This window comes from Coregonus lavaretus (assembly GCF_964263955.1).
Source record: "Coregonus lavaretus genome assembly, chromosome: 11".
Classification (NCBI taxonomy): Eukaryota; Metazoa; Chordata; class Actinopteri; order Salmoniformes; family Salmonidae; genus Coregonus; species Coregonus lavaretus.
In genome coordinates, this window is record NC_139998.1 from 40780736 (window position 1) to 40801313 (window position 20578).

A 20578-nucleotide genomic window follows, 5' to 3' on the forward strand; every position below is an offset into this window, starting at 1 on the left:
ATGATGTCACTACCATCTGATCCCAGGGTGACAGGTTTGGGGAATTTGCCTATAAGTAGCCTCAGGCCAAAGTCAAATATGTTTATGTTGTGGATTTCATTTGAACAAATGTGTTTAGTTCAGGGTCACTTCAACAGAGATCGCTCTCCTTGGGAACCCGCACTAACTGCAGGAAATTGTGTGTTCAATTCATCACACTGCCTTATTGTTGGTTAGTGCTGCTTCACCCCCCAAAAAAGTTGCCGCTTTTTTAAAGCAATCATCATTACTCAATGATGTTTACATTGTTGCTATACCTATTTTGTGTGGAACATTACTGCTCCCAAACTGTGTTTGAATAACAAAATCTGTGCAATAAATTTCAATTATTTCTGTCTTGGTGAGTTATTCTCTTTGGTATCAGTTAATGCTTACATTGTTTGATTGTTAAATTGGACAAACCCTGACTGAAGAATGTCACAAGATACCCTAATCATCTCACCAGGTAAGTCCATGACACAAGATTCAACCCATATAACTGCCACTTGAGAAAACAAATCACTTTGTGAAGCATGCCAACATACAGTATATACATACATTTCCTATGGGGAATAAATAGCCACAAAGATTCCAGGAATTCCATATGGAGTCATCTGCAGTGCAGCATCTAACTCATTCATGTCTTAATGATTGAAAATGTTAATCACTGCGAAAACACAAGTAGTTAACTATAGCTTAATAAAGTACAACATGATTTGAGATCACTGAAAAGAGAAGAGGCCACCACTCAAGGTAAGGCCAGTTCAATTCTGCAAACCACAATAAATATTTCAGGTATGTTATACAATCCGAAAGCTCCAAAGCTATGCCATTTCCTCTCTCTCTCCAGACAGACCATAAGCCTCTAATAAACGTGGCATTTCAAAGGGACACCACCTGATATAGGGCTTTCTTCAACACAACATTGCACAGAAAAGGAATCTAAACCTTAATCTTGTTTAAATTAATCTTATGTTAATGTTATGTGTGATTCACTATAGAACTGAATCAGGGTTTCAGCTTCATGATCTAGAAGCTCAACACACTGACTTCCCTGTCGCTGTATGGGTTATTTTGTATTTTAAAAAACGCTTAAGTTACTATATTAGCTAAGCTTACCATATGGTTTAGGCTTAGAAGTTGGGATGGTGGGATAGCATTTGTCCCCCCTATATTTTATTTTGGTAATTTGTACAAGCTAATTTTTAAAAATATTATATGTTATTGATACATGGCTATTAGAGGCTAGTATAAAGAGAAAACATCAGCTCCATGGTATTAGCTTATGGTATTGGCTCTGCTTATTTTATTTGTTCTGTTGAAATTCTCTCCTCTATTTGGAAACATGATATAATACAACAGAAAAGAGGCACAAATTAATCCATCAACAATATTGCATAAACATTTTGTTTCGGGGTTTTGATTTGGGACCTCTTCATATATAACAAACTTGCCAACATTGATTAATACCAATTATTCTTGTAATAAAACGCAATACTCTGTTGGTTTCCAGCCAAAGGCATTACGGAGAGAGGCCTATTTCTACAATTGTAAACAGATGTATGTGCCAGCCTGTGCCAAAGTTTGATTTGGAGTATGTTTTCTCTTGAGTGTTTGCTAAATAAAATGATAATAAAAACATAATAACAATATGAAGAAAGCCTGCAGTCTGTTTTACACTATATTTAGTGTGGTTTTAATCTATGCTGTTTATGCCATTTTATAAAGCACACTTTTATGCTATTCTGAAAAACTCAGATTGCTGGCTCTAGATTAGCTGTATAGAGACATGAGGAGGAACTGCAATGGTATATATTTGTCTGTTTAAGAAAGAACATGATAGACATTGATGCATTACTTTGTATCAACAAATATTGCAGGTATCATATATTGTGTATGAAATGCTATAGGGATATAATTCAACCGAAACAGTTATCTTGAAGTTTGTGTCTGAAGTTTGTTTGGCCTGTGTACAACTTTTAGGATGTGGGCCTTTATATCTCAATACCTTTTGCTCAGTGTAGTATATCTTTTAGACAGTATATGGTATAAACAAACAAAAAATACAGAGCACATATGATGCTGTTTCCTGTACTATGATGAGCATAAAAAGTAAATGCTCAACACTATGACTTTGAAGTTATGGAGCAAACGTCGTTGCCAAAGAATACAACACTTAGCAATTATTACAGCATGATAACACATTGAAAAACAACACACATTTCACAACCTTTATGTTTCTTTAATATACTTTACAGTGGGAAAAGCTATTTCAACATGTATTTTTGCATGTGAACTAAATAAATAGAAAAAGATTAACAACATTTGAACACAAAAAATTAAAGCAATGCACTGTTGCCCCACAGCACAATCACTGAGCACCTTGGGTAAAAAAGTTGGAGCCGCGAAGGGTGACTGGGCTGGCGAGGCTAAGGAGGAGTCTTGGATGAAATGAATGTCTTGGGACAGACGGAGACAAAGGAATGTGGAATAGGAGGAAGAGAACAAGAGAGAGAGAGCCCAGAGTGGACCTCACAGGAGAGCTTACGGTCAACACAAACACAGAGCCATTTTGGTAACACTTCATCTGAACTATGTGTCAGAAAGACTGCACTTTGCTGTCACACACATCATGACACTTTGGGAAACCATGTTTCACTTACTAATGTTTTTCATGCTGTCGAAGGACATCATATAATATATGTTGACTGGCTGGTTAGCCATCAAGCAAGATGTGGTAGTTAGTAATGAATTGTTTTGAAATGTATGGAGCAGTTATCGGATGCCAGGTCAGGTTTATGACAGCATTACGAAGGTTATGACAGATAGTTCAATCCAAGTGTTACATGTATCTAAATTGAAACAAATACAACATTAAAGCTGCAACAATGAATAAACTATTGTACACAAATAAATACCTTTCATTTGAAAAAATCCTTCAGAAATATAGAAACTGGCCCAAGAAAAAAGTGAAACAGCAACAAATGACTACAATATCATAAGAGAGAGGTATTTGTGTGCTTCAGTTGGTACGAGATTTGTGGATGCCAATTCAGTTGGTTTTATCTTTTGAGCAGACTTTCAGATGAAAAGCACATTGTAAATCTACAGTAAAATTGTAGAGCTTTAAAAACTGGATTACATAGTTTGACGTTTGTACACCATATTAGACTGTATTTATCTTGATACGCCATGTAACAAACTACATAAACAACCAGCTACAGTGGCTTGCCAAAGTATTCACCCCCTTGGCATTTTTCCTCTTTTGTTGCCTTACAACCTGGAATTAAAATTAATTTGTTGGGGGTTTGTATCATTTGATTTACACAACATGCCTACCACTTTGAAGATGTAAAATATTTGTTATTGTGAAACAAACAAGAAATAAGACAAAAAAACAGAAAACTTGAGCATGCATTACTATTCACCCCCCCAAAGTCAATACTTTGTAGAGCCACCTTTTGCATCAATTACAGCTGCAAGTCTCTTGGGGTATGTCTCTATAAGCTTGGCACATATAGCCACTGGGATTTTTGCCCATTCTTCAAGGCAAAACTGCTCCAGCTCCTTCAAGTTGGATGGGTTCCGCTGGTGTACAGCAATCTTTAAGTCATACCACAGATTCTCAATTGGATTGAGGTCTGGGCTTTGACTAGGACATTCCAAGACATTTAAATGTTTCCCCTTAAACCACTCGAGTGTTGCTTTAGCAGTATGCTTAGGGTCATTGTCCTGCTGGAAGGTGAACCTCTGTCCCAGTCTCAAATCTCTGGAAGACTGAAACAGGTTTCCCTCAAGAATTTCCCTGTATTTAGCGCCATCCATCCATCCATCAGTCCTTCAATTCTGACCAGTTTCCCAGTCCCTGCCAATGAAAAACATACCCACAGCATGATGCTGCCACCACCATGCTTCACTGTGGGGATGGTGTTCTCGGGGTGATGAGAGGTGTTGGGTTTGCGCCAGACATAGCGTTTTCCTTGATGGCCAAAAAGCTCAATTTTAGTTTCATCTGACCAGAGTACCTTCTTCCATATGTTTGGGGAGTATCCCACATGCCTTTTGGTGAACACCAAATGTGTTTGCTTATTTTTTTCTTTAAGCAATGGATTTTTTCTGCCCATTCTTCCGTAAAGCCCAGCTCTGTGGAGTGTACGGCTTAAAGTGGTCCTATGGACAGATACTCCAATCTCCGCTGTGGAGCTTTGCAGCTCCTTCAGGGTTATCTTTGGTCTCTTTGTTGCCTCTCTGATTAATGCGCTCCTTGCCTGGTTCGTGAGTTTTGGTGGGCGGCCCTCTCTTGGCAGGTTTGTTGTGGTGCCATATTCTTTCCATTCTTTAATAATGGATTTAATGGTGCTCCGTGGGATGTTCAAAGTTTCAGATATTTTTTTATAACCCAACCCTGATACTGTACTCCACAACTTTGTCCCTGACCTGTTTGGAGAGCTCCTTGGTCTTCATGGTGCCGCTTGCTTGGTGGTACCCCTTGCTTAGTGGTGTTGCAGACTCTGGGGTCTTTCAGAACAGGTGTATATATACTGAGATCATGTGACAGATCATGTGACACTTAAATTGCACACAGGTGGGACTTTATTTAACTAAGTATGTGACTTCTGAGGGTAATTGGTTGCACCAGATCTTATTTAGGGGCTTCATAGCAAATGGGGTGAATACATATGCACGCACCACTTTTCCGTTATTTATTTTTTAGAACTTTTTGAAACAAGTTATGTTTTTTATTTCACTTCACCAATTTGGACTATTGTGTGTATGTCCATTACATGAAATCCAAATAAAATCCATTTAAATTACAGGTTGTAATACAACAAAATAGGAACAACGCCAAGGGGGATGAAAACTTTTACAAGGTACTTAACAGATTGACTGTTATGTCAATCTGTTAACAGCACCTACAGCCAATTTATCAGAGGCAAAGACAAAAGGGCTCTAATTCGCCGACTTATGACATCAAAATGGCAGACTGGTGTTTCTATAGAAACCCCACTGTAAACATCATTTTGATGTAAACTTCTCCTGTACTATAGTGCAGTTTTACAGTAGAGACAAAGTGCACACCATACAAGGCAAATATTTAAATCACTTGTGCCACTATGACCAACTAACACACTAACGACAAGATGGAAAAATTACAACACATGTACTGGTGAGGGTGAGAGTATATTCTGAGGTGAGGTTGAGTGTTTTGCCGAACAGTGATCCCTGTACAATGTTCAGTTTTGTGATACCAGAAGTGTAGAAGGTGAGTGCCTGGCCTTTATAGCTACTCCTGTACATGACTTTCCGTGCCCGATATTTGCCTGGCAATATAGCTTTTTTCCTACAGTATTTCAGTAACAGTATGTGTCTAAGAATTTCAAATATCTGCCATTTCAAACTGAACCCTAAAATACAGTGTTATATCTAGACTATCTATAGTGTCCTATAGTTAGTTTTTTATTATTTTGTACTTATAATTCATTGGCAGTTAGTTAAAACTTTAGGAGCACACCTTGTTACGTGAGGGCTACATAGGGATGGTAGAACTCTGAAAATATCTAGAATATAACATTCTAAGACGGATGGCACCATTTTGAAAACGGCATTTAACGTTTAATTTATGAGTCTTTAAAAAAAACTGTTTTCATTATATTAAAAATACTAACAAAACATACTGTTGTTTTGAAAGTACTTTCCTCTGTACAAACTGTCATTATTCATGAGACGTAAGAGATCCAACCAAAAAGCACCAGTAAAATGTCATATTCAGTTATGAAACCTAGCCGCTAAAACTTAAATCATACTGTACAAAGATACATACACAAAATACAGTAACATTCATTTGTTGCTGTTTGATAAAGGTAACTCTTATACACAAATATACACTTGTGTACTTCGGATACAGGGGGAGACAGCAATCACAAAAAAACGTTTACTTCACGCTTCACATATGAAATAAATATATTTCGAGTTATTCACTCGCCTCTACAAATATATGGCATTGTTGGACAACATTGTCCTTCTAATTTATAGTTTTAATTTGGAGCCTAAGTTCCAAATGGGAACCATGTGTTTCTGACAATTCCCAATGTGGAGCAGCATCCTGTGTGTGCTCTTTTTCCCCCTTGTTTCTAATCAGCACCATGCCACTGCAGGGCCCAGTGTGGGTGGGCTGGGGCTATCCTAACCTAGCACTCCATTGACACTCCTACAGATGGACTCTCCTACAGTCTAAAACACAGTTAGCTAGCCCCTAGCCTCTAGCTGCTAGTAGATGGGCCAGAAGTACACTCCCTGTAATTTAAGCACACCCCCATGTCTACTCACGGCTCATGGTGACGCGCCCCAGTGAAGGAGGAAGTTAAGGAGGAGGAGGAGTTAGGGGAAGAGGAAGTACTATCGTACCGGCTTCCATGGTCGGCGGTGCCAGGATGTGCTGCCTGGGCACAGGTGCAGGTTGCACTGCTCCATGTCAGGAGGCTTATCCAGGACGTCACAGTTGTGGTCGTTGAGTCTCTGTCCGTTGGGCCGCTGGCATACCACCTGGCGCGTCCTCCTGCCTCCGCCACACGTCTGTGTGCACTGAGAGGGGAGAAGAGAAGAGGGGGTCACTTAGTATTTAGCAAGACTATTGAGTTAAAGGAAGGCTACTTGGTACAGTATCTCAATAGTTCTTTCAGGGCAGGAGTAGATGAAGAGGAGGTGCAAAGGAAAGGAAGCCACTTTAGACTATTGAAATACACGCCCAGGAGTCTGAAATGGGTATCTGTAGTTAAGCAGTGTACTGTATTGTTGTAGCTTTAACAGGGCATATCTGTTTAAGGACGTACATAGTCCCTGTAGTGCCTGTGTACTCACCTCTCGGGAGAGGCTATACGGACATGCCTGGTGCCCAAATTGATGACATACGTCGCACAGCGAGAGTCGAGTGGAGACAAACGGATTCGGTTCAGTCAGTCGTCTCCACTCGACTCTCAGCTGCGCGACATACGTCATCGATTTGGGCACCAGGCATGTCCGTATAGCCTCTCCCTCACCTCTCCCCAGATGCCGTAGTTCCACAGAGGGCAAGGTCCTGAGTCGCAGCTCTTGGACTCTGCAGGTTTTACCCTCTCTTCACAGTGGCTGGTGCTGCGACCCTCTGCATCCTGACACACCACCACCCTCCGCTGAAAGCCCCCCGCACACGTACTGGAGCACTACGGAGGGACACAGAGTGTGTTACAGAGGGAAACACACACACAACTCTGTACACACCCTGTACACTACCTTACCAGCTGCAATCTAGTCACATCCTTACTATCTGTCTGAGTGAATACAGTGAGCGATCACAATGTGAGATACAACAGAAATGCAGTCAGACAATTAGATGATGGAGAGAGCAGTGCATAGAGATGGTATCATAGGCCCAGACGTTTTTCTTGACAACGTGGCCTGACCAGGAATCCCTCCTCCCAGCCCTATTGCCTACAACAAGGGGTCAGAGTTTTCCCTGGTCAGGTGACATGGTCAGTGTAAACTCCTGGCCCCATGGTACTGTACATACTCCTCCCCAGGGTCCCGTCCTCCACTGGTTGTCTGCCGAGGGGACGTTCCAACTGCTGTGGCCCGGATGGCTGGCGGGGTCGTGGGGGCTGTAGGGCTGGTCGTTGGGCCTCTGGTGGTACACGGAGGGGCAGGGGGTGGCTGCACACTCCTGCTCTGCGCTGGGCCTCTCGTCCTGGTCGCAGAATGACTCGTCCACCTGGTGGTGGTAGTTACTGCATTCCACCTGCCTGGTGGCCCGGCCCACACCACACGTCACTGAACACTGGGGAAACAATAGACACAAGGTCATATCATTGAACACTGGGGAAACAATAGACACAAGGTCATATCACTGAACACTGGGGAAACAATAGACACAAGGTCATATTACTGAACACTGGGGAAACAATAGACACAAGGTCATATTACTGAACACTGGGGAAACAATAGACACAAGGTCATATCACTGAACACTGGGCAAACAATAGACACAAGGTCATATCACTGAACACTGGGGAAACAATAGACACAAGGTCATATCACTGAACACTGGGCAAACAATAGACACAAGGTCATATCACTGAACACTGGGGAAACAATAGACACAAGGTCATATGACTGAACACTGGGGAAACAATAGACACAAGGTCATATCACTGAACACTGGGCAAACAATAGACACAAGGTCATATCACTGAACACTAGGCAGAGAGCAGTGAGAAGATCAAATCATCAGACATACATAGCAACAACAACAAAAATTAAGTGATGCATTCTTTCAGTAGTAAAGACATAATAGCTACTCTTACATATATTTATACTTATAAAAGTAATGGTGTTAAAAAAGACAACAACTGTAACATACAGGAGACCACTCCCAGGAGCGCCACTGGCCACACGGGCTGAAGCAGGCTGAGGATTCTGGGGGCCGGGGCAGGTGGGCACAGTAGGACTCGTCTGCCACTCCACCCTGGGCATTCCGACAGCTGACGTAGCGGGCACGCTTACCCTTCCCACAGGAGACAGAGCACTGAAACAGGCACACAGAGGAACCCACAAACATTCAAGATTGGAGTTACATTGTGTCAAACTTTCGTATAAAACACTTTACATTAACTCATACTGGCTGATGTGTTTCATTGAAGATGTGTGCATAACAACAGTCTATTGTCAATGAACTGATAAAGGTTACATTTTAAGCCACCAGTTCAGACACTCTGTGACAAATGCATTAGAATGAATCATTTGTACTCTCTGTCTCTCTATCTTCTCACGAGACTCCTCCATGAGGTTTTCACCTGGTGATATTCTAGCTGCACCCGGGAAAACTCAACAGGAGGACATAGTAAACATTGCCAAGGGGTGAATACCTACTCCGATCAAAAGGCACCATCTGAAATACAAATGTAAATATCACAATCATACCAATTACACCAAATTTCCCATGACTTCACACGAGAGGATGGCAGTATCGCTCCTGAGGGCAATGCGCTAGTCTCCTCTTTGACATGCGAGCTCACAGCCTCTCTGACAGACATACAGACAGACTGAGATTCATGTTTGAAACCACAGCCTCATGTTTAGACAGAGATCAGTTTTTTCATTTGCACTGGGAAACAATGCAAAACATTACAGACATACAGATGACTCTCAGCCCAGACCCAGACAGGGCTGACTGAGACTGCTGAGACCAGGGTGAGAGAGTGTGTGTGTGTGTGTGTGTGTGTGTGAGGCAGGGGAGTGCTGCATTCTATAGACCAGTGAACTAGATATGTACAGTCTGAGGGTTAGTGATGGCGAGGCAGAGAGAGCTACTGTACGTGAGTGTGTATAAGCCTATTGGTGTGTGTGCTTGTGCGTGTGTGAGCGGTTGCTGTGCTCACTGTGGTCCAGGAGCCGTATCTCCACTGTGTGAGGAGCTGACCAGAGGTGTCAGGGCGGACGGTGCTGTGTTGAGGAGAGGCCCAGGGACACGGTGCCATCTCACAGTCCTGGCTGTCCCTGGGTCTGGATGCAGCGTTACACTCCCTGTCATCCACCGTGTCCCCATACGCCCCCGACACACACCTTACAGCCCGCATCTCGTAACCATGGCCACACGTCACTGCACACTGCAACAACACAAACAGGAGAGAGACACATAGGGTTAGACGATGGCCTGAGGCTCCAAAAGGATTGACACTAAAACCTTGGCAGATCAGTGTTTACTTCAATGAAGGATGCAATTTTAACTCAGCTCACATAGTCTAGCCCAGCCAAGCCCATTCTAACTCAGTGTAGTTGAACCCTACTACTTCCCAGACGCCCACCCTCTCCCCCAGATCTCTGCTAACGGGGCGGCAGGTAGCCTAGTGGGGCTGCAGGGAACTTAGCGGTTAAGAGCGTTGGGCCTGTAACTGAAAGGTTGCTGTTTCAAATCCCAGAGCCGACTAGGTGAAAAATCTGTCGATGTGCCCTTGAGCAAGGCACTTAAACCCTAATTTCTTCTGTAAATCGCTCTGGATAAGAGCATCTGCTAAATGACTATGGTGTGTGTGTGTGTGTGTGTGTGTGTGTGTGGAGGAAGTGCTGCAGGATAGGTTTATTTGGGCAGTAGATTGTGATTACATAGGAATTAACAGCCAGATATACTGTTTACCAGCTCTGTCAATAGAACTATCATGTTCAGTTGAGTCAATGAATAGTCAAAGACATTAATTAATCCATTCATTCCGGCCCTACTGGCTTGTGCACACCAGACAAGATGTGTGTATATAGGCTGAGGAAGTATTGGACTAGCAGACTCACAGGGTCTGTGTGTGTGGTTGTGTGTGCACTCCGTCTAAGGCAGTTGGGGAACCTGATAGTCTGGTGAGTTATGGAGTGGTGTGCTCTGACTTGAGATGCCATTTCCTCCCCTAGTGCTCTCACTCTGCCCTCATATCCTGTCGGAGTAAATCTGACCCCACACACAGATACACACCACAGATACACACTGGGAAGGAAGGGGATGTATGTGCAGAGCACACGTGCAGCCAGACACATAAATAACACACACTACAATGTTACATACTTAAACATTCATTCTTGCACATTCACTCCTATTCACACACAAAGATTCAACCACACGAGAACCTGAATCTGTCAGACACACGCGCAGATCCATCCATCTGGACTCACCGGTCCCCAGACCCCGACCTGCCAGGAGGCACACTCTGGCAGCTGACAGCTCCCCACGGCTAGAGGCTTGGTGTTGGGGTCACAGAAGTGTTCACTCAGCTTCTCCTCTCCTACCCCCATACTACAGGATACCTGCCTGTGCCTCATCCCCTTCCCACACGTCACCAAGCACTGGGAGGGGACAGAGGGAGAGATAGGGTCAGGGTTATGAAGGGTGTGAGTGGGGAGGACGATTGTGTGATTGTGTGTGTAAAATGGGTAAAATGTTATCCTCAAAGTGTGTGTGTGTGTGTACATGTTAGAGCAAATGTGATGTGTTTACATCAATACGCATATACTTTATAAAGTGTGTATATATTTATGTGTGTTTTATTATGTGTTTATATGAATGTTTATATAATGTGTGTTTATAGAAGTGTTTATTAACGTGCATGTAACAGTGTGTGAATGTGTGTGCATGTGTGTGTGTGTACTGTGTGTGTATGTGTGTGTTTGTGTGTGTGCATGCGTGCATGCGTGCACACTCGTGTGTGTGTGAAGTGTGACCCGTACCTCACTCCACTCGCTGGCTGACCAGTCAGGGCAGTCCTGGTCGTTGCAGCTCTCGGCGACCATTCTCTGGTAGTCACTGCACTCCCTGTCCACCAGTCTCCTCCCCAGATTGTTCATACAGTAGGAGTCCCTGGTACGAGCCCCACGACCACATGTCTTAGAACACTGAATGGTGCACACAACACTCAGCATTAGATTCACCATTCAACTTGTAACCCTAACAAAAACACTGCATCAAACATGTACAAAATACTCTCTACTACCTGTAATCTAAATCACATGTCCACTTATAGTAACATAGTAACACCTGTCATGCATGAGAAGACTAAATTAAAAATGGGCTGCTTTTCAAGACAATGTGCAATAGCATCACATCATGAAAACTGGTATTGTAATGATGTGTGTCTTTGACTGTAGTTTCCACTGACCTGGGACCAGGCGCTGTACTGCCAGCTCTTGAGCAGACAGTCCCCATGGCAGGCGTCTCTGGCCTGGGGTTTGGGTAGGTCAGAACAGGCCCTCCCCTCCACCCTCTCACTCTGCCTCTTCAGCAAGCTGTACCTCATACACTGCACGTCCAGGGTTCGGTAGCCAGGGCCACACTTAGCAGAACACTCACTCTTCCCTGCTACATGCCACCTGCAAACAGGCTATGTGGTTTAGTGTCTGTTTTACAGATATATATTAACAGTGTGTGTGTGTTTGGTTGTGTGTGTTTGGTTGTGTGTGTGTGTGTGTTTGTGTGTGTGTGTGTGTGTTTGTATCTACCTGAGTTCACAGTCAGTGTTACATGGCTCAGTGCCAGCGTTGGGACGGGGTAGATGCTCACAGCGCTGGTCAGAAACCCCCAGGTGGTCACTATTCCTCACACACACCGCCTTGCGCTGTCGCTCACCTACACACACACACACACACACACACACACACAAACACACGCAAGATCTTGAATTAGATCCGATCTGGCTAGGATCGACCGCCAAAGATCACATTTCCACCTCCTTTAAATTGTTTGATTAACTCTCTGCGATTGGGTCCCAGTCCAAATAGGATTAGGGGTTCTGGGATGAAACTGTTTCCACTGGATCCTGCTAATGATGCTGTGTGCTGCGAGACACGGGAAGTCTCAGCCCCTTGTTCTAGGATACATTTCCAGGAGAGATTTAGTGTGCTCAGAACAGGGGAGAACAACTGCCCCTTCTCATTGGCAGGTTGACCTTTATTGTCATGAGTCTTGTCCTGGTGGCAGAACTGAGCGATTTGCCCTTAGATAGGCCAGCTGCAAAGTCAAAATTGGATATAATGTAAAACTTAATGAACCAGAATTGCTTTTTGGTCTTAATTTAAGGTTAGGTTTAGGCATTAGGGTTAGGTTTCAAATCAGATTGTATGACTTTGTGGCTGTGCCAGCTAGTGACAACTCTGCAGAGCTGCCTCCAGAACAAGATGAATGATGAAAAACGCTAACCTGCCTCTCATTGAAGCCACAGAAGCTCAAAGCTGACCGTGGTACTGCAGGTATTGTTTGCAGAAAACAGGATCCCCCATTATAGTGAATGGAAAAATTGCAATCTTTGTGGTCAATCTTTGTGTAAAAAAAATAAAAAGAATAGAAGACAATCATGGTACTAATATTTGCTTCTAATACACCAGGTGTATGTCCTTGAACAGCTTATTTTAAATTTGCACACAGAAGAAGCTATAAGGATAATTTAGTTGCCAATGGCAGCCTGCAGTACCTTGGTCGGCCTTCAACTTGAGATACTCAATGAGAGGCAGCAGCACTGAGCTAGCCTGCAACGTTACTTCCTGGAGTAGCTCAAACTGCAAATGTTATGTCTTATGTGACGCCATCTTAACTGACTTCATTTGGCTTCAATGCGCTATTGAGTCTTCACATAGGAATGAATGGTGTCATGTGATTGATGGCTTTGTCCATTCAAATATATATTCATTGGCTCAGTAGGGTTAGAGGGCAGGCTCAGGGCTAAGGAAGGTGTACTGGGATGTGATCAACCGGGTCAGAGCAGAGGAGGTGGGTTGATTTATAGGAGGGGTGGGGAGGTGGGGGCTGAAGCCTGGGTAACTGGGTGGACAACTGTGACCTTACCCTGACACATGGGTAACTGGGTGGACGACTATGACTTTACCCTGACACATGGGTAACTGGGTGGACAACTATGACCTTACCCTGACACATGCTGCTGCACTCCAGCCAGGAGCCCGAGGGGTCCCACACAAACTGTTCCTTGTGCTCCTCGATGGGGATGTTGAAGGAGTAACGCACGTCTGGGTTGTACAGGTTCCCCACACACAGGACCTAGGACAACAATGATATGGGAAATACTATATATAACAATATAGAAGGAGAGATGGGGGACGGGAGGAGAGAGGGACAGAGAGAGCTAGAGAGAGAGAAAGCAGAGAGAGAGAGAGAAAGACAGAAACAAACAGAAGAGCGAGAGAGAGACAGCCTTGCCTGTAGGATGAGTTCCTCCTCGATGCGTTCAGTGCAGTTGATGCGCTCCTCTTTGGTGTCCGAGCCGCTGTATTCAATGACAGTTCCCTTGAAGGGGATTTCCCTTTTGAACATGGCCACCACAAAGTTCCCATTCAGGAGAAAGTTAGAATGGCTGTCAGATAACGCTGAAAGGAAACAAACAAAAAAGAGGAAAAATAAATATAAAGAAAATGCCTCAAGACATTGGAGAAAAACTGCTTTCTTTGCTAAATACTCTGAGTCTTGTGGGTTTCAGGTTTGGAAAATCGTTTGAGGGGGAAAGTAGCTTTGTCATTCCAAGCTGTATGTAAACATTCATTGACTTCAAACCAATAATGCTCTGCAATGCCATTGTTGCAAGGGGGTATGTTGAAACATGGGTGGCACCAAATTGCAGTCATTTGGAGTTAGACTGCATGACTCTCCTTAACGACTGGCATTACAATGCTAACAAAGTAGCTCCACTGCCTTGAAATACAAACAAGTGCATAAAAACACACACAAACACAAAAGACAAACGCACACATGCTGAACGAACCCTTGTTTATACACTAACAACCAAACACCAACTACCCCCTTCAACACACAAGAAGTATGGTTCTGAGAAATATGCAGTAATTACAATGTGAGAGAGCCCATGTTGAAACAATGTGTGTGATTAGGTCTCTAGGCACAACTTTGTTTACATTCAAGTCTGCACACGACCAGCGGAGGACCCCAGCTAGTCCTCTTTAACCGCTGACTGCCTGTGTGTGTGGTGTGTGATGGCCAATGACAAAAACACCTCTTCTGGCAGTCACCACTGACACCCTCCAGCAGTGAGAGAAAAGTTCAGTGGCTAACACACACATACACCCACACACAGCCATTGCCCATCTCACCCAGCCCCTATCCACTTTCATCTGGCCTGGCAACACATGCCTCTAATTAACACCTTTTCTACACATATTCATCTTCCTCTCGTTCTGACACACCGTTTGCTTTCCCAGCTATCCCTTATCCCCTGCCCATATGGGCCCGGGCCCCGCCATGCTTCCTCCATTTACATTCTGACTGGTATATAATGACTTATTGAATGGTGCCTACCATTTAAAGGCGCACCAATAAACACCTTTAAAGCCTCTATAGCTAGAAATAATTTGTCATAAACTGGCTGTGAGTGAGTTGGCCTGGTGTGAGGCACCATGGCTAAGCAGTGACACCATCACTCATGCACACACACACAAACTCACCGAGGTAGTTGTCATCCTCCGGCTTCCCAGAGTAGCTGACCTGTTTGATATCGATGTTGGTGGCTCCTGCAGGGATCCGCACCACTGTGTTGTAACCTGGATGGAGAGAAAAAAAAGAAAGAGAAAGAGAGAGAGAGAGAGAGAGAGAGAGAGAGAGAGAGAGAGAGAGAGAGAGAGAGAGAGAGAGAGAGAGACCCACCCGTAAAATAATATGTTATTATTCCCCTGCCCGGCGCTTGCCCTGTAATTTCCCTGGGACTGTGTCCCATGACAGGCCAACATGGGTCGAGGAAAGAGGAGAGGAGAGACTGAGCAGAAGAGAGGGAAGCGGTGAGAGAGAAGAGGGAGGAAGAGAGTAGAAACAGAACAAGAAAAAGAGGTGAAAGAGAAAAGGTGAGAGGTGGAAAGAGGGGAGAGGAGTGGGTTAAAACAAAGATTAGAGTGAGGGGAGACGAGAGGGTTAGGATTAGAACAGAGATATTGGAGTGAGCGGAGAGGACAGGGTTAGAACAGAGATATTGGAGTGAGGGGAGAGGAGAGGGTTAGGGTTAGAACAGAGATATCAGAGTGAGAGGAGAGGGTTAGAACAGAGATATTGGAGTGAGGGGAGAGGAGAGGGTTAGGGTTAGGGTTAGGGTTAAAACAGAGATATTGGAGTGAGAGGAGAGGGTTAGAACAGAGATATTGGAGTGAGGGGAGAGGACAGGGTTAGAACAGAGATAATGGAGTGAGGGGAGTGGAGAGGGTTAGGCTTAGAACATAGATATTGGAGTGAGGGGAGAGGACAGGGTTAGAACAGAGATATTGGAGTGAGGGGAGAGGACAGGGTTAGAACAGAGATATTGGAGTGAGGGGAGATGAGAGGGTTAGAACAGAGATATTGGAGTGAGGGGAGAGGAGAGGTTTAGAACAGAGATATCGGAGTGAGGGGAGAGGAGAGAGTTAGGGTTAGAACAGAGATATCAGAGTGAGGGGAGATGGTTATAACAGAGATATTGGAGTGAGAGGAGAGGGGAGGGTTAGGGTTAGGGTTAGAACAGAGATATTGGAGTGAGGGGAGAGGGGAGAGGGTTAGGGTTAGAACAGAGATATTGGAGTAGGTGGAGAGGACAGGGTTAGAACAGAGATAATGGAGTGAGGGGAGAGGGTTAGGGTTAGAACAGAGATATTGGAGTGAGGGGAGAGGACAGGGTTAGAACAGAGATATTAGAGTGAGGGGAGAGGAGAGGGCTAGGGTTAGAACAGAGATATTGGAGTGATGGGAGATGAGACGGTTAGGGTTAGAACAGAGATATTGAAGTGAGGGGAGAGGGTAAGGGTTAGAACAGAGATATTGGAGTGAGGGGAGAGGGTTAGGGTTAGAACAGAGATATTGGAGTGAGGGGAGAGGGTTAGGGTTAGAACAGAGATATTGAAGTGAGGGGAGAGGGTAAGGGTTAGAAAAGAGATATTGGAGTGAGGGGAGAGGGTTAGGGTTAGAACAGAGATATTGGAGTGAGGGGAGAGGAGAGGGTTAGAACAGAGATATTGGACTAAGGGGAGGGGAGAGGGTTAGCGTTAGAACAAAGATATTGGAGTGAGGGTAGAGGAGAGCGTTAGAACAGAGATATTGGAGTGATAGGAGTGGAGAGGGTTAGATCATAGATATTGGAGTGAGAGAAGAGGGTTAGAACAGAGATATTGGAGTGAGGGAGATGTAATTGTTACTGTACATACGCTAATTTAGTTACACAGCAAAGGGTAAGCCATAAGTTACTTCAACTTTCAATGTGTCTAAGTGTTACAGCTTGGGATCTGGGGAAAGGAGCTAAATGAATAAAACAAATCAACATTATTATAAAAAGCAAGTGTGCTTTTATAAGGGTCCAGAGTCTCCTCAGCTCTGGATGAGATCCTCAAACCCCTGAGTTAGTGGCTCTCCTCTCCTCACGTAGCTGTTTACAGACTGTTAACTGGCTGAAGAGGGAGATGGACAGGGAGAGGAGGATGGAGAGGGAGAGGAAGATGGGTCGAGGGAAAGGGAGAAAGAGAGGGAGAGGTGAGGGAGGGAGAAGGAGAGAGAGAGAGACAGAGAGAGGGAGAGGACGAAGAGGGAAAGGGGTGGACCCTGCTGGACCAGGGGTATCCTGGCTGGGCTGAGTTCCCACTCATGTCATCCTGGGCTAAGCTTGGTCTGGGACTCCTCAGCAGATACACAAGCAGAGGAATGGACAGATAGAGAGTAAGAGATGAAGAGAAGCGAATAGCAAAACAAATATTGAGTAAATATTGAGCCAAACCCACAGCCAATTCTGCTAATTTATTTTGTTATTTTGTAGCTCAGACTTGAAGGGGATTGGACGTAATCAGTGCTTGGCCAGGGAAGAGACATCATACTAATCATGAGTTCAAGGGGGTCACGCTGGGTCGGAGTTAAGTTTGAGAACTTCCAGAGTTTACTGAGGCTTTCAACAGGTTTTGGAGACTTATTCAGGATATCCATTATGCAAAGCATTGTCCCAAAGCAAAAGGAAAATGTTCACTCCCTTCACTAGCATCCAAAAGTTGTCTCAGATTTCTGTTGTCATTTGTGCATTGTCCAAGTGTCAATTAGTTTAGCAAGTTTAGCATAGCAAACATCTTTATGTACTTTGTATATTGTATTTCAACTGTTCATAGACAGTTGTTGTTGTAAACAGCATCCAATACCTGCTAAAGTACTTTGGAATACAGGGAAACAAGAGAAAGGCAGCCTGGCTTACCATACTCAGCATCGTTGAAGGTCCCGGCGAGGGTTTTGCAGGAGGAGTTGTCCCCTCCACACACTCCACACTTGTCATTTTTCGCCTTGGAGTTCAACACATGATCACAGCCTGCTTGCTGTGGAAACACACAGAGACACACCAATCAGACAGGAGATCACACAGACACACACCAATCAGACAGGGGGTCACACAGACACACACCAATCAGACAGGGGGTCAAAACAAGGGTTATGTCTATCATCAGTGGTCACAAACCTGCACTAAAAATAGACGTTTATATACTCAATCCAACACAGCAAAACTCCAGCTTTCTCTGACTGTGTGTGTGTGTGTGTGTGTGTGTGTGTGTGTGTGTGTGTGTGTGTGTACATACTCTGATACAGTAGGTCAGCATCAACAACATTTCACAACACTGTTAGTGATATGCTGATATAGACAGACACATCTGAGAGAACATATATCAGTGTGTAAGTTAGCTGTGTTTGATACACAGTGTTGACGTTAGGGAGTACAGTTACCCGACAGAGGCCTTGAACACAGATGTCGTAGGTGTCTGGGCCACATGGCGTGCCGTCGATGACGCGATCCTTCAGCTGATAGTAGGCCATCGTCCCAGCAACCCGACAGAAGAGCTTGCACCGATCCTTCATTTGAACTACAGAGGAAAAACAGACACATTGGAAGATGACTGTATGGTGAGATATACAGTGCATTCAGAAAGTAGTATTCAGACCCCTTTAATTTTTCCTCGTTTTGTTACATTACAGCCTTATTCTAAAATTGATTAAATTGTTTTTTCCCCCTCATCAATCTACACACAATACTCCATAATGACAAAGCAAAAATAAGTTTAGACATTTTTGCAAATATATATTTTTTTAAATACTGAAATATGACATTTACATAAGTATTCAGACCCTAAGAATTCAGACCCTTTACTCAGTACTTTGTTGAAGCACCTTTGGCAGCGATTACAGCCTTGAGTCTTCATAGGTATGACGCTACAAGCTTGGCACACCTGTATTTGGGGAGTTTCTCCCATTCTTCTCTGCAGATCCTCTCAAGCTCTGTCAACTTGGATGGGGAGCATTGCTGCACAGCTATTTTCCAGAGATGTTCGATCGGGTTCAAGTCCGGGCTCTGGCTGGGCCGCTCAAGGACATTCAGAGACTTATCCCGAAGCCACTCCTGCGCTGTCTTGGCTGTGTGCTTTGGGTCGTTGTCCTGTTGGAAGGTGAACTTTCGCCCCAGTCTGAGGTCCTGAGCGCTCTGGAGCAGGTTTTCATCAAGGATCTCTCTGTACTTTGCTCCGTTAATCTTTCCCTTGATCCTGACTAGTCTCCCAGTCCCTGCCGCTGAAAAACATCCCCACAGCATGATGCTTCCACCACCATGCTTCACCGTAGGCATGGTGCCAGGTTTCCTCCAGACGTGAGGCATGGCATTCAGGCCAAAGAGTTCAATCTTCGTTTCATCAGACTCGTGGTCCTCTGTAGCTCAATTGGTAGAGCATGGCATTCGTAACGCCAGGGTAGTGGGTTCGATCCCCGGGACCACCCATACGTAAAAATGTATGCACACATGACTGTAAGTCGCTTTGGATAAAAGCGTCTGCTAAATGGCATATTATATTATATTATAGAGAATCTTGTTTCTCAAGGTCTGAGAGTCTTTAGGTGCCTTTTGTCAAACTCCAAGCGGGCTGTCATGTGCATTTTACTGAGGAGTGGCTTCCGTCTGGCCACTATCATAAAGGCCTAATTGGTGGTCGTCCTTCTGGAAGGTTCTCCCATCTCCACAGAGGAACTCTAGAGCTCTGTCAGAGTGACCATCGGGTTCTTGGTCACCTCCCTGACCAAGGCCCTTCTCCCCCGACTGCTCAGTTTGGCCGGGCGGCCAGCTCTAGGAAGAGTCTTGGTGGTTCCAAACTTCTTCCATTAAAGAATGATGGAGGCCACTGGTACCCTTCCCCAGATCTGTGCCTCAACACAATCCTGTCTCGGAGCTCTACGGACAATTCTTTCCACCTCATGGCTTGGTTTTTGCTCTGACAAGCACTGTCAACTGTGGGACATTATATAGACAGGTGTGTGCCTTTCCAAATCATGTCCAATCAATTGACTTTACCACAGGTGGACTCCAATCAAGTTGTAGAAGCATCCCAAGGATGATCAATGGAAATAGGATATTCCTGAGCTCAATTTCGAGTCTCATCGCAAAGGGTCTGAATACATATGTAAATAAGGTATTTCTGTTTTTTATTTTTAATAAATTTGCACACAACAAAAAAAATAAAAAAATAATTTTGTCATTATAGTGTATTGTGTGTAGATTGCTGAGGATTTATTTTATTTTATCCATTTTAGAATGAGGCTGTAACGTAACAAAAAGTGGGAAAAGTCAAGGGGTCTGAATACTTTCCGAAGGCACTGTATATATATATATATATATATATATATATATATATATATATATATATATATATATATATACATACACTACCAGTGAAACATTTGGACACACCTTCTCATTCAAAGGTTTTCCCTTATTTTTACTATTTTTTACATTGTAGATTAATAGTGAAGACTTCAAAAACACATATGGAATCATGTAGTAACCAAAAATGTGTTAACCAAATCAAATTATTCTATTATTATGTTAAACAAATCAATTATATATTTGAGATTCTTCTAATAGCCACCCCTTGCCTTGATAACAGCTTTGCACACTCTTGGCATTCTCTCAACCAGGTGTGCCTTCTTAAAAGTTAATTTGTGGAATTTCTTTCCTTCTTAATGCGTTTGAGCCAATCAGTTGTGTTGTGACAAGGTATACAGAAGATAGCCCTA

General features: G+C 43.9%; 1 protein-coding gene across 1 annotated transcript in view; it reads right to left on the minus strand.

Moving 5' to 3' along the window:
* Positions 1-20578, minus strand: part of LOC311137674 (A disintegrin and metalloproteinase with thrombospondin motifs 20-like) — a gene marked incomplete at both ends in the record, with an annotated part of 157378 nt that overhangs the window by 35000 nt on the left and 101800 nt on the right. Inside the window, 14 exons of the mRNA XM_084172202.1 lie at positions 6424-6600; positions 7056-7217; positions 7565-7828; positions 8411-8575; positions 9429-9656; positions 10705-10875; positions 11257-11421; positions 11685-11895; positions 12025-12151; positions 13444-13573; positions 13733-13899; positions 14986-15081; positions 17727-17844; positions 18248-18384. Coding sequence (XP_084028328.1) covers positions 6424-6600; positions 7056-7217; positions 7565-7828; positions 8411-8575; positions 9429-9656; positions 10705-10875; positions 11257-11421; positions 11685-11895; positions 12025-12151; positions 13444-13573; positions 13733-13899; positions 14986-15081; positions 17727-17844; positions 18248-18384 — 2318 coding nt within the window. The remainder of the gene's footprint in view (positions 1-6423; positions 6601-7055; positions 7218-7564; positions 7829-8410; positions 8576-9428; positions 9657-10704; positions 10876-11256; positions 11422-11684; positions 11896-12024; positions 12152-13443; positions 13574-13732; positions 13900-14985; positions 15082-17726; positions 17845-18247; positions 18385-20578) is intronic.